Raw genomic sequence first — 14,647 nt, 5'->3', positions numbered from 1 at the left:
TGCCAAGACTGGTTTGTAAACATTTTACTTCTTCACGTTTCATATTCCGCATTCTGTACTCCTTTCTGATCACTACTTAGACAAGCAGTCGAGATAAGCAACCACTTGTTCTAGCCCGTTGTCACTAACACTAACACACACACACACACACACACACACACACACACACACACACACACACACACACACACACACACACACACACACACACACACACACACACACAGTCAGTCACACACACACACACACACACAGTCACACACACGATCTGAATTACAGTATATTCATATTTTTGCCAGGAACCATTGGCCCTGCATTCACAGTCAATAAGTCCGATAGCGATACTGCCTTGTAATCTCTAACCATCCGGCCCCTGTGGCAACTCTATGACGTTATGGCTGAACTTCCCATTCAAAGCTATTGATTGATACCTTATAAGTGATAAATAATAATGATAAGTGGTAAAGTCTTCTGAAATGGGCAAGAAGGGCTAGGGTGGGCTGCAGTCCAGGGGCCCCCAACTGGTGGGGGCAAAAAAAAGAAGAAAATGTTATTTTTATTTTTTTCTATGATCAAATTGTCAAGTAACCCTACCAAATTAAAGTAACAAAAACCCGAAATAAAGGGAAAAAATACCGGGGAAAAAACGACTAGCCCACGGGCCTCAACTCCTATAAATCCGGCCCTGGTGAGAGAGGAAGATTGATAGTAATTCTTGCAAGTTGGTAATATACCATACACAGTAAAGTCCATAGAGTTCATTTAACTTGAACACTCTCAGAGTTACAAATAGCTAAATTAACACTGGGGATTTTACTGTGTATATTGATCAGTTGTCTTGTTATAGAAAGAATGTCTGTGAAATGACATCTGCAACGAAATTCGGAAAGTTGGTTCCTAATATAAACTCTCTGAGCCATAACGGCATAAATATACGGGCACCTATACCGCACACTCACACGCACGCACGCACATGCAAATCCAGACTTGCGAATATCCAGACTCACCTTCATACACACACAAACCCTGCCCCGCCCCCTTATCTGACTATCACTGACCAACGTCATAAAATGCATTTCTCCGAGTCTGATAAACGTTTCAAAATGTAAATAGTGACTAAGTAAAAAAGGGGAAAAAAAGAACTTATATCAAATGTGAAAACCAAAAAAAGTGAAAAGTTTTGTGTTCTGTAAAGCAGGGGTTCTCAAACTTTTTTGGCCCAGATACCCCTTGGAGGGGAGATTTTTTTCCAGGTACCCCCTCATCCTCGCAACACCGATAAGCATATACTTACAACCACATGTGTACATTTAGATGCAATTGGAACTATTTGTATTAAAAACGTTTCAATCAAAATCAGTCAGACCCATTTCATAGTCATGAACAGAAACCACTACTACTACATGAATCATGTGCCAAGTGTCATTTTTTTAAAATTACTTTTGTGCAAAACCTGATGACACACTTTTCAATTAACTGATCTTAATGGTTCAGACTTCAGAAAATCAACACTTCTATAGTCCTAATAAAAATAGAAATGTAAAATGACCAGTCTAAAGGTGACTTTTAGTAGGTGCTTAAATTTTTCAATAATAAACTTATTTAGGGATGTTCTATATTGACTTTTTTGCCAATATATTCCGATATTGTCCAACTCTTAATTTCCGATTCCGATATCAACCAATACCGATATATACGGTATCTTTTCACCAAAGTCAACTAATTGTCAGGTAACAACATCACATATCTAATCAAATAAAATAGCTATAATATCAATATAATATCTAATAATTATCTAATACATCTACTATAATACAGTGATGTTAGGTTTTCAATTCAATTAGTCCCGGCACTCAATGGTGGTCATTTGAATGAGTCCCACTAATCTTAGATTAGATGTTGGCCTATTTGACAGTGCAGAAGCATATTGCTTTGATGACTATAACATTAACGAGCGTCAATGAGCGTCAGCTGGAAACACACATACACCTGCCCTCTGCAGTACTCTAATTTGAAAGTGAGCGCAGTCTGTCTCATTTCTCTGCAAAAGCCCTTGAATATGATGGAATATGGTTAAGGATTACTGTTTTTATGGTCACATTTCATATCACTTTTTTTTTATTAAAAATAAAATCTGAATTATTTCCCCCGGACCCCACTTTGAGAACCATGGCTGTAAAGGGATATAGATGAGACACGTGAGGACATCAGTAATACAGTAAATTAAAAAAACCTTTTAAAAAATATATTTATTGGTTTGATCATTGATATTTTCCATTTCCTTATTTCCCTCAGGCAATACTTGCCCCTTTTTTCCCTCTACACAAAATCTCTTCACCGAAAATAGCCGTTCTATAAGCTCACAGTGCAAGGCAACGCGTCGTGAGTTTGTAGATCTATTTTCAACACTTTTGCCTATTTTTGGCAAATTCTCACCTAGTATGACATGCCCATATAGGGACACTGGGGTTCAAGTGGTTAATCAGCAAGCAATGCACTCCTTGAGTTATAGGATGGCAATGCCACAATTGTTATGGAAGGCTTGGAGAACATAATATGTACTGCAGCACATACACACACAATAACATAAATATATTTATCTATCAACCACATATCAACATTTGGAAACAACGAAAGCATAACATAAATATATTTATCAATCAACCACGTATCAACAACATTTGGAAACATTACAGTATGATGGATTTCACAAAAACATAATAAAAAAATCACACCCTGTGTGAAGGAAGCGGTGCCTTTGATGAGGTTATTTAATTGGTGTGTGTGCGTGTGCACGTGCACAGTGCTGGCGGGCCCCCTGGGTGCCACTCGTGGTCCCTGGTGTGACTATTGTGATGGCAGACCCCTGGCAATTTTGGTGTGGATCGGAGCTGCGGTGCGCCTCGCAGGTCCGCATGTTACGTGTATGTGTGTGTGTGTGCGTGTGCACACGCACGTGTGCAGTCCTGGCTTGCACGTGTGTAGTGCTGGCATGTGTGTGTGCATGCCTTTAAGTGGCGCATGTGTTGCAACGGTGCTTCTCGCAGGTCTGCATTTTACGTGTATGTGTGTGTGTGTGTGTGTGTGTGTGCGTGTGCGTGTGTACAGTCCTGGCTTGGTCTGCATGTTGTGTGCGTGTGTGCCCGCGCACGTGTGCAGTGCTGGCTTGTACATGTGTGTGCATGTCTTTAAGTGGCGCATGTGTTGCAACGGTGCGCCTCGCAAGTCTGCATGTTACGTGTGTGTGTGTGTGGTCGCCCGCGCCCATTTGCAGTGCTGGCTTGTGTGTGTGCATGTCTTTAAGTGGCGCATGTGTTGCAACGGTGCGCCTCGCAGAACCGCATGTTCTGTGTGCGTGTGTACGTGTGCGCGCACACACGTGTGCAGTGCTGGCTTGTGTGTGTGTGTGTGTGTTTGTGTGCAATTCTTGAAGTGCCGCATGTGTTGCATCTTTGCCGTCCGCAAACATACGGACGGACGGACGGACAGACACGGTCAAATGTAGAGCGGCTGGCACCACTAAAAAAGATTATGTTAACTTTGGAACAAAACCCAGAATTTTCCCTTTCCAGGTAAGTGTGTAATTGATAAATATGTGCGTAGAGTCGATTACTTACACACACATTATCGTTATTGATACACTTCAGAAAATCCCTTCGTGAGGACTGACATTCACACGCTCAGTTGGCCACTAGGGGGCTAGTAGGGGAGCCAGTATCAGTGTGATAGCCATATTGAGGCAAAGATAGGAGGGCTGAGAGGCTCTAGTAGCTAGAGCAGCCACAGTGTAAAAACAGGAGCCCACGTTGCCCACTCCGTCCACAACCTGCAGCTCTACATCGGGTGAACAGCAGGAAGCGCTGTAGGACACCAAGGTTACATTCTGGTTGTCTACTACGCTCACTGCCACACTGGTGTTCAGGGTTCCGTTGCCCTGCTTAAGGCTGACACGCTCGACACCCGTGCCCTGAGGCCCGTCGCTAACGCTGGCAGAGAGTCGCCACGTAGACGAACTGCAGTTTGACTCAGAACATTCAGACTGCAGGGCGGCCAGCTGACACACTGGCCGAGTGAAATCGGTCACCTACGGTATGAGGAGAAGGAAACATGAAGCCATCAGTCAGTCATTCTATACTCCATTAGCAGATTAAACAACAGTGTTTTCAGCACAGTTATGCTGAATTCACACCAGCAGTGGCAGTGATTTCTATCGCTCTGATTGTGAATAAGTAGTAATAATAAATAGTACACATCCACTTCAGAGCACAGGGCACTTCTGGTTGGCTGATGTTCTGTCTCGCAAAATCGGCAAAGTTTTACCGGTTTTACATTTATTATCAATCCTCTCCATACAATGCATTGAACCTTGCTGCTTTCTCAGAAAGCGGCAGCAGTTACCACTGTGTGAATTCGGCGTTACATCACTTAAGCCACATAAGCAACAGTGTTGCACAAAAATAGCACATCTACAATCTTACAATGTGTCGTATTGTGATAACGCTGTGAGCTTTTAGATCTGCAGATTTTTTATTTGTATTCATTTATTTCAGCTATAATGACAGGCAATGGATAGAGATAGTTTATACTACTGTAATGTCACTCTTTGGGAGACGTACCGTGTTAACAATGGAAATAAGCAACACAGCATAGTTGGTATCTGTGCCCCCTGGAGCCTCAGCCTCAATGGTTAACGTGACGTCACTTCCAGATGGTGTATTAAGAGGGGCCATGAGGGTCACTGTACCATTGGCACTGACTCCATTTGTAAGGAGGATGCTGGTTGGTGAAGTGGAGTTAAACCCACGGTCATTGGTGGCTCGGATGGTGACGTTTCCCCCTGTGCCGTTAGTCGCCAGACTCGCCACAGTGAAAGGGACCAGAAACGGAGTTCCTGGCTCTAAGATGCCATCTGAATCAGCCTAAATGTATGGAGGAATGATAAAACAATGTGAGTTGTGATCAAGCACTTTTCAAACAGGATATTGAATCTAATAACAATGTGGCCTCCCTGTCCAATCTTCAGCTATCCATAGTTAGCTTATGTTATTAACAATTTATGTTAAGTGGTGAAGCATCACTATACAGGCGGTCTGCTTGTGTCCATGTGGTGACGCTGTACATCTTATTTGGGCACGTGTTAATACTGTAATTTGCTGGAAGAAATATCTTTTGAATGCATATAGAGTTTACGCTAGTGTTACTGACCATGATACTGGCCATGATGATAGAATCATGTCAGTATCTCTCATTGACCAAATACATTTAACTTTTCTCATTGACAGGAAAAAAAAAACACTGGTTTATGGAGTCATGGCAGGTACTCACCGTGACAGTCAGGCTGGAAGCCTTTAAGTTGGTGGCAGACTGTCTCTGGAAGTCAACAGCTGACGCTCTGGACTCTCTGCTGCTGTCCAGCCTGCCCTTCACGCGCACCACAAACTCTGTTGATGGGACCCTGTCCACCTGGACTAAGTAGTCTCCATCCTCCTGTAACGTCACGCTGCCGCTAACCTCTCCTGCCCCCGATGTTTCCACCAGAGACACCCCCGTAACTGCTGCTGAGTCACTCCCTGTGACTGTCACCAACAATGAACCATTAACACCTTCAATGGCAAATGAAAACAAATATGGATAAGCTGTATCATCCAGTCAATTTCTAAGAAAAATAGTCTAAAAGCCCCCATTAGCTACAACCTGACCCAACTGGACCAGAGGGATTTGAACCGACCGACAACAACATCCTTAACCACTCAAATCCTAGCATCCCTATTCTGGGAAGAATATTTGCCGATCTACAAGCTATTTTTGGTGAAGAGATGTGGTGTAAATGGCACCAGAAGTATACAAGGTTTAAGTGGTTATGGACAGATTATTATTGTGTGTGCGTGCGTGCGTGCGTGCGTGCGTGCGTGCGTGCGTGCGTGCGTGCGTGCGTGCGTGCGTGCGTGCGTGCGTGCGTGCGTGCGTGCCAATCTTGGCCTAATGGTGGCGCTAAAGGAAAGGCCATGACATCACCATCTTTAGATTTTTCACAGCAAGTTATGTGATACTAAGTTTAAAAAGTGACACCAAAAACTAAAAAAGAAAAAACATCTTGATTGCAACTCAGCTTTCTCTTTTTGGAGGTAAATATATTATTTTAATATATATATATATCTATATATAATATAAAATATTTTACCAGCTCTGGGACGGGTCTCTAGAACATCATATCCTTTGAAAGTGCTCTGGGCCAATTCCACAAAGTCAAACAGGAAGTCAATGTCACTCTGACCTGAAAATAAAAAAGTAATACATGAAAACATTATGTGCTTGTGACAGGTGAATAGGAGAATTAAACATAGAGAGACAGTGTGTGGGATTCTTTTCACACTTTTGAAAATACTGATACAGCATGGAGGCTCATTTCAATCTTGGGTAGATCCAGTAGAGTGTGCTGGCCCTATGTAGAAAAATCCTTGAGGAAAAAATCTGCCTCCAAAATGTTTCTTGCATAGTATGATTTCACTGACTGATATTTCTTTTTATTAATACATTTAAATTTATTCAAGAAATATCAGTCAGTGATATAATACTAATTTTATTATATAACTATAATTTGCTGTTTAGAAGTAAAAACCACAGTGCATAACAGCTAGCTCACTAACATTCCTTCAGTGAAAAGGATGCCCTGCTGCTTTTTTATTAAGTTCTCAAGATGACCAAATAGGTAAAAGCCTAGGCACTTCACCTATGACCTTCAGACTGTAGGGCTGTGTGGACACCATTTGTATTTCCCATGATCCCACGTATTTGTTTAGCCGCATGGTTCTGAAGTTTCCTACAGCCTGGATGGAACCCAGCGGTCCTGTGGTATCAGCGCTGCTCTGAGACACTCCTGTGAACACACGCATTGGAAACCAACAGAGTGCAGTGAGTGACAGCAAAGAACTGACCTTTTCCAATGCACCTTAAAGGGTTAGTTCAGATTTTTTGAGTATTTTCTGTAGGAAATACTTACCATTAATGTAGTGGTTGCAAAGGTATTAATTGATTGCCCGAGTCCCGTGGTCCGAGTTCTGGTCCGGTTCTGATGAATATGAAGTAGTTCCGGTAGATTAGTAGATTTGGTGGGGGCCACTCATTGAAAATAAATTAATAAAAAAAACTAGCATCATTTGTATTGTTGACCTATTTCTACCATATATTGCAGGTTTTCGTTCAACTTCGACCCCTCTGTCACATGGTACTATTTTTTGTGTCCAGAATCACTGCGCCGCGGCAGCCTACTCACTCACAAAATATATGACACAAAAAATATAGTACCATGTGACAGAGGGGTCGAAATTGAACGAAACCTGCACTATGTGGTAGAAATAGGTCAACGCTAGTTTTTTTTTATTAACTTATTTTTAATGAGCGGCCCCCACCAAATCTACCAAAACTACTTCATATTCATCAGAACCGTACCAGAACTGGACCAGAACTCGGACCACGGGACTCGGGCAATCAATTAATACCTTTGCAACCACTACATTAATGCTAAGTATTTCCTACAGAAAATACTCAAAATCTGAACTAACCCTTTAAGTTAAGTGCTTCATTAAGCACTTAATAGGGTAAGTGATTTACTTTGGTCAAAAAGAAGTGTTAAATAGCTCTATATTCTGATAGTACTCATTGCTGTAGAGTGTTTGTTCCGTAAAAGGAGTCTCCCATTACATGTCTCTCCAGCTCTTTATGTAAAATGCATTTTCAGTGCTCTCTCCTGATTGGCTTAAATGTTGTCACCCCTGAAAATGTACTATAATCTGTTTACTAAAGAGCTGGAGAGACCCCTGTGACCGAACAAACGCTCTGTAGCAATGATTACTATCAGAATATAATTACCCAAAAATATCACCTACCCTACCTAGGACCACTTCACCCATTTTTTTTATTTTTTTTACTTGGTCCTCACTAAAGCTCATAATATGGTACCATTTTTGTCTACTCGGTATGGACAGTTCAGAAACTCGCCTACCAGTGACATCACCGGTAGGCCAGGTTTGATCATAATAATTTCTTTTTCAAAATACATGTATTTCGTTTTGTATTAATGCGAGAACAATGGCTTCTATTATAGCATGCTAACTTTCCAGGAATAGAAAGCGTATAGTTTCTATTGGCTTGGATTCCCCATAGATGATGTTACTGGTAGGCAGGTTTCTGAACTGCCCACAGCCCTCCTCTGAGACACAGATGGAGTAGACAAAAATGGTACCATATTATAATGAGCATTAGTGAGGACCAATTATATGAAGATCGGTTGAAAATGGGAGAAGTGGTCCTTTAAGCTGAAGAGTTTCATTAGTATTGTACTACTATGTAAAGCACTACAGATACAGAAGTACACAAGCGTTCCAGATTAACTTCATGCCATTTTCAAATTGAATGCGTTATATGGTCCTGTTAATGTGAACCTTTCAGTAATATTTTTAAGAGATGCATCATTATCAGTCCTCATGAGGGGATTATTAAAGGGCTAGGCGATCGGACAGTGGTTATTTGCAGAAGACATTATTTTCCCTCTATAGGGAATACTGTGTATGTAATACTGTACATCGTCATATACATGATCTACAAGCCATATGAGGTTGTAGTCAACCCTGAATGGACTCTGTTCGACCTGAATGGAACACAACCTTACTAGAATGATTGGTAACGCCTTTGAAGCCAATTACCAAACTATACTGTAAGCAAAGATTAAACAGTAGAAGGACACGAGGCCGCAGTCACATTACTTTCTAAGCACAGAATGCAGTCATCAGTTTTCAAAAGTGGTTTTACCTGATGGGTTTATGAGAGTGAAACTCATGGAGCGTCCTGTGATGTAGATGATTAGGTTTGTAACCGATTCATCTACTGAGAAGGTGAAATTATCTGGCCTTCCTGGGGTTCTAGCAGCTTGCAGAAGGGTCACCTACAGTAGTATAGAAACAAAAACGATGAATCTATTCCTAGCTCTAAAGCCACATTGGTGACCCCAAGTGGCAGTGAGAGGTAACTGTTTTGATACTCTGCACCACTGGTTGTACCAGATGATTGAAGCTCATTGTGGTAAACAGCATTTACAGCACTCGGGGTGATGCGCTGATCTTTTAAAAAATCCCATCTGTGATTTTAAAAACTGCTTAAATATCTTGCACAGTGCAGCTTTAATTTACAGCAAACATTCATTAAGAACAATAAGTGTTGATTTATCAGTGGTAATTATGCTGATCATGACTTGAGAATAGTTTGTTTAACACTCAAACACTGTTGGCGATATTACGTTTTCTTTTACATTTAAGGAATAATGATGCTGCCGTCAGATTATTTTGAAGATTACAGTACCAGAGAGGAAGCAGAGGACTCTGTGATGATGCTGGTGGCCTCTAGCAGCTCACTCTTGGTGACTTCTATAGCATGTCCCCCAGAAGCCTGAGCCAGGTCTCTGTAGATCTGGGCACCTGAATCAGAATCAGCTTTATTGTCACATCACAAGTTTGCAGAAGTAAAAAAGTGGGGGAAATTCATTTTCGTGCAACTTCTATCGTATTGTTATTTCCATAGAAAACAAACAAATTATCTACATATTTACACATAGTACCTGAGGTTCCTGTCCGGATCATGTGAGCCATCTGTACGCCGTTGTCAGACCGTCTCCGACGACGGAGCCCAAACACGCCGGTTAGCATGAAGTTCACCTGCATGCAATTATTCATGTAGATTAAGAATCAACTTAATGTGACGACTCTCTTTTAACACATTAAAAGAGAGCCTTGAGATGATGTGACATTGAGACACCTGAGGCCGATTCTACAAATGCCTTCTGAATCAGTAGTTCTCAAGCTTTTTCGTGCCAATTAAGGATTTGCTGTTGGCAGGTCCGGAAACCTCATATGTCTACAACTGTTTCTTTTCAGGATTCAAATTCAAAAACAGCAAACGTAGCAGATTGACAAGCTAATAACGTGTTGCTTTGCGGCGCGTTTCAAGCTTGTAGATCTGATACTTTTGTGTGACGCTGTAGTATGATCAAGTAGGTTATTAATTTACGAAAAAACACAAAGTTAAAATATGGAGTTTCTGCCCGACAGCAACGATATACTGTATCTATGGCACACACCACTGTCTTGGTGCGCTCAATCAACGCCGTCACAGTGCTCTTCAGGTGGCTGTCCTTAGCGGTGGCATCAGTGAAGAGGAAGATCTCAGAATTGGGAGGGGCCCCGGTTAAAGCCAGCTGTACACAGATGAACAGAATAGAGAATAGAGAATACAGGGTATAGTAAGGAGCAGCTTCAGTTTGGCCATGGTTTGTATAAATAAAAGCTGCAGAACAAACAGTGAAGCAGTCCACACCACTCTACCTGAAGCCCTGAAAGACTCATCTCAGCTGAATCATTGTTCCCTCCTTGTAGCGTCAGTGCATTAATGAGAGTTTTGAAGATGTTTGGATCCGTTGTCCTCATCAGTGGCCCAAAGTCTAACGTTCAAAGTGGGGGAGAAAAGTAAGTAGCATTTTAATTCAGGTTGTTTAAAGCTTTGAGGCGTGGATTATGAGGTGTATTATGAGATCAATTGAATGCTAATTGGAATTTAATACTGTATATGCAGAGTATAGCAAAGAACAACATTCACACTGGAATTTAAAGTAAACCGTCTCAAGACTTTTTTTTAAATGGCAAAAATTACCATTAAATTACTGCATACAGCTTGTGCAGCATAATTCCAGTCTTCTGAAGACAAACATTGATTTCATTGTTTACCCATTTTGGAACTGAAAGAACTGGTCACCATTGACCTAAGTTGTTTAGGAGAAAACTGCTACAAAGTGTTGCTGTTAAACTACTTTTCTTTAATCATTTCATTGAATACATTCATTTGGCTGAACTATTCCTTTAAAAAAGGCTTTTATAATTCATTCATCAGCACACACATTCCTTGGGTTCACGACCACAAAGAGAGACAACATACAGCTCCAACTATGGCTTAAAGATCCTACCTGGATCTCGAAAAGGAACTAGGATGTACAATGAGGGCTCGTCCTGTGTTCCAACTTTACTGTCAATAAGAGATGACGTCACTGTCTTCACCGCCTCAATTTCATCCCTCATGCTTGGCGTGGCGTCGATCACAAAACAGAGAGCTTTATTGGATCCCTTAGAGATCCCCATCAACCTGACAGAAGGGGCGAGAGAAAGAGAAATGAAAACCGCTTGCCAATTCTGGGGGGAACATTTGCCAAAAGATAGCAGGTCTACAAGCTCAAAAAGTGTCGCTACGCGCTGCGTTTTGAGCTTGAAGAGCTTGTAGCGAAAAGATTTGGTGATGGTGGGGGAGAAAGGTTAGTAGCATTTTTATTCAAGTTGTTTAAACTTTTTTGTATCCCACAATTTTGTAACCCTTTTTCACCCGGTGCCAATTGTCTAAGTGATCCTGGGAGTTACACTCCCCCCACCAGCCTAGGGAGCCCAGGGCCGAGCTAATGCCTCCTTCAATGCATGAGAGCCAACTGACCTTCTTGTCACCTGACAGGGGGGAGTTTCCCCGGTAGGACGTAGCGCGTGGAAGGAACACGTTATTCCAACCAGTTATTTTCCCCTCCAACAGGATCCCCGGCTGTCATGGGTATAGCGACCAGGATTACTACATGTTTTTGTGAGGGTATTAACTACCCTAGGAGATACGGGGAGAACATGCAAACTCCACACAGAGTAGGCCCTTTCGCCAACCCCACCTAGGGTATGGGCGCTGATGACGCGGAGGAGAAGACACGGCCCCAGCGCCCACAGCGTCCCCGGCGGGAATCGAAACCCAGGACCTTCTATTTTCTAAGTTGTTTAAACTTTTGACGCTACGCGCCGCATTTTGAGCTTGTAGAAAATAAGTAATTTTTTGGGTGAACTACTCCTTTAACTTCATAGAGCGCTACATTATGTGCACTTATTAGATTCCTTACTGTAGGAAGTCTGTGTGTCCGGCTGCTGCGTGAATGTCCTCCAGTAGCTCTCTGGTAGCAGCTATTGCCAGATTTGCTGCTTCAGAATGGAGATGACCATGGCTGGCGGTACTTTTGTCCTTGTTGATCCCACCTTCTGGCTCAATCCCACTTGTCCGGTCGACGGGGCCTCCGTGGCTGCATTTCCCTGTTCGCCGTTAGATTTGAGAACATAATAAGTAATGAAATGCTTTAAAATGCCTTTAAATACAGGTGACTGTATTGAGTATCTTACCTTTTGGTTTGGTTGAGAAGAAGGGCACAATGCCAAAGTATCCTGAGGTCAGTACCTTCTCCTGTATAATGTCTTCCAAAATATTGTTCCTACAGTCATCTCCATCACAGTTCCGGCAGGTTGCCCTGTTCTCATCTGTAGAAAAGTAGTTCCACAAATTATTTTTGCACAAATAATAATAATAATAATGAATTGCATTTTTATAGCGCTTTTCCAAGTGCTCAAAGCGCTTTACAATGGTTCATTCATTCATACAGGTGGGGGACATTGGGAGGTGGAGCGGCGAACAGTCGACGCCAGCGTCCCCACTTTTCCCACATTCACACACCAATGGTGGCAAGCGAGCGCCGACCGAATCATTGGAGGCAATGTAGGGTTCAGTGTCTTGCCCAGGGACACTTCGAAATGTGGTCAGGAGGAGCCGGGATTCGAACCGCCGACCCACGGATCATTGGACGACCTGCTCTACCTCCTGAGCCACAGCCGCCCTATCAAATGGGCAAATGGCAAATTATCACCTCAATTGCACAACATACTATCTGAGTATCTGATGTTTTCTGTTTCTCAAGATAGACAGACAATACTGATCCCTGGGTAACGCTTTCTATGAAGCCCAGTGCATTTTAAACAGCCTTGTTGTTTAAAAGTAGCAAAAGTAGCAGATCCGCAAGCTCGAAAAAAGCGACGTGTTTTGAGCTTGCAGATCTGCTTCTTTTGCCATTTTTTTATTTGAATCCTGAAAATCTGAGTTTTGGACATATGAGGTTTACACCCGACAGAGACGATATCATGCGTTATAGACACATGCTTCTTAGTTCCTACTAAGAGTTACTGATCCTGGTACCTGCAATGTTGCCAATGCTGGTGTCAGATCTGATTAGGTTGGAGTTGGGGAGTTTGTAGCCCAGTTCCACCCAGTTAGAGTGGCTGTAGAAGTCCTTCAATCAACAGAGGAAAACAAATTACACCAAGGTTAATTGGCAAAAATAAATGGTCAAACAGAACATAAAATCATTGCTAGAGTAGATGTATATCGTTGCTGTTGGGCAGATATCTTGTATCTCCATATTTCAACTTTTTATATATTCTCATAAATGAATGCCCTAATTCATCATATAAGAGTGTCGCACAAAAGTAGTGAAAATAGCAGATCAACAAGCTCAAAACGAATGGCATTGCATAGCTTGCAGATTGGCTATTTTCATTTTTATTGTAATAAAAAAAAAGGAACGGTTTTGGACATAGCCTACAAGGTTTCCACCCGACAGCAACGATATGAGAAATACCTGTAAGGGGTGTAAGATTTCTCCCAGCATCTGCCTGGCCGCTTCAAAGTTCTCTCGCTTGTTGTTGGCTTTGACCGCAGACACACCATTTGTGATGATTCTCCTTCCGACAGTGAAACTCTCAGCGTCAAAGTGATAGCTTTCATTGAGCGCGTGGCGGAGGTCCACTCGTACATTTCGCCACTTGATTAATTTAATGGCTTGGCGGAAGGTCTTCGATGACTTTGGTGAGGAACAGGCGACAATGACAGCTTCAGCTGTAAAAGGCTGTTGCTGCACACACACACACACATGTGTTAATTTTGACAGCAAATTTTAATTTAGTTTAGTCATAGTTTTTTTAATACATTTTCATTTAGTTTGTCATATTTTAGTCATCTGAAAAGTTTGTCTAGTTTTAGTCGACTAAATCTACAGTCGATTTTGTCGACTAAAATGTATTTTGGCGGGCCCATCTACAAGATCTGTAGATCTGCTATTTTCAGAGCGCAACATCCGAGCGCAACAAAACATAAAATGACTTGTCTTTTAGTTCTACTGGATCTCTTCTCCACTAGTCCCTCCCTAACATTTTAGTCTAGTTTTTATTTGTTGATGAAATTGTCAATATATTTTGTCTTAGTTTTAGTCCTTATAGCTTAGTTTTTATTTAGTTTTCGTCAGTGAAAAAGGTAGTCGACAAACACTTTTCGTCATAGTTTTAGTCAGAAAAATTAACGCACGCAGGCACGCAAATATCGGTGTGAACATTACCATAAAAAGTCAAATGGATCCTTACTGGTAAAGTGAAGTATCTACCTGCGGCCAGCGCAAGGTTTCGGCACACCTGTAGAGTGGCATTTAAGATAGCCCTCTCAGTGATGGTTGGGTGATTCAGGGAGTCCCCCGGTAGGATCTCAAACCCTAAAGCTCCTCCAGTCTGCAGAAGCAGGAGAACCAATACTGCCAGTCCTGGAGAGTTCCTCATTCCTGAGCCTGCTGTCGTGGGATAAATATGGAAAAAGCATTTGTTTTCATTCATATCAGCTGCATGCATATTGGTGAAATATGAGTGTGTAAAAGTGAACGATTGGCAAAGGCTCCAAAAATTGGTCCAGAGATGCAAAGTTCGTGGGTTTTATT

General features: G+C 42.0%; 1 protein-coding gene across 1 annotated transcript; it reads right to left on the bottom strand.

Moving 5' to 3' along the window:
* Nucleotides 1-3,630: 3,630 nt before the first annotated feature.
* On the bottom strand, nt 3,631-14,492 carry LOC308090792 (von Willebrand factor A domain-containing protein 7-like; the record flags this gene model as incomplete). The annotated part of the gene is made up of 16 exons (XM_080436055.1): nt 3,631-4,084; nt 4,617-4,919; nt 5,326-5,603; nt 6,182-6,274; nt 6,731-6,877; nt 8,809-8,941; nt 9,355-9,470; nt 9,611-9,707; nt 10,130-10,246; nt 10,374-10,489; nt 11,009-11,184; nt 11,966-12,152; nt 12,240-12,374; nt 13,084-13,177; nt 13,526-13,798; nt 14,304-14,492. 16 exons carry the CDS (start codon nt 14,490-14,492, stop codon nt 3,692-3,694), a joined length of 2,847 nt encoding a protein of 948 aa, XP_080292181.1. The 3' UTR covers nt 3,631-3,691.
* Between the last annotated feature and the right edge of the window lie 155 nt (nt 14,493-14,647).

This window comes from Gymnoscopelus braueri (genome assembly GCF_963280865.1).
Source record: "Gymnoscopelus braueri genome assembly, chromosome: 8".
In the NCBI taxonomy this organism is placed as follows: Eukaryota; Metazoa; Chordata; class Actinopteri; order Myctophiformes; family Myctophidae; genus Gymnoscopelus; species Gymnoscopelus braueri.
The sequence above is the reverse complement of the archived record's forward strand: the minus strand, read 5'-3'. Positions and strand labels throughout refer to the sequence as shown.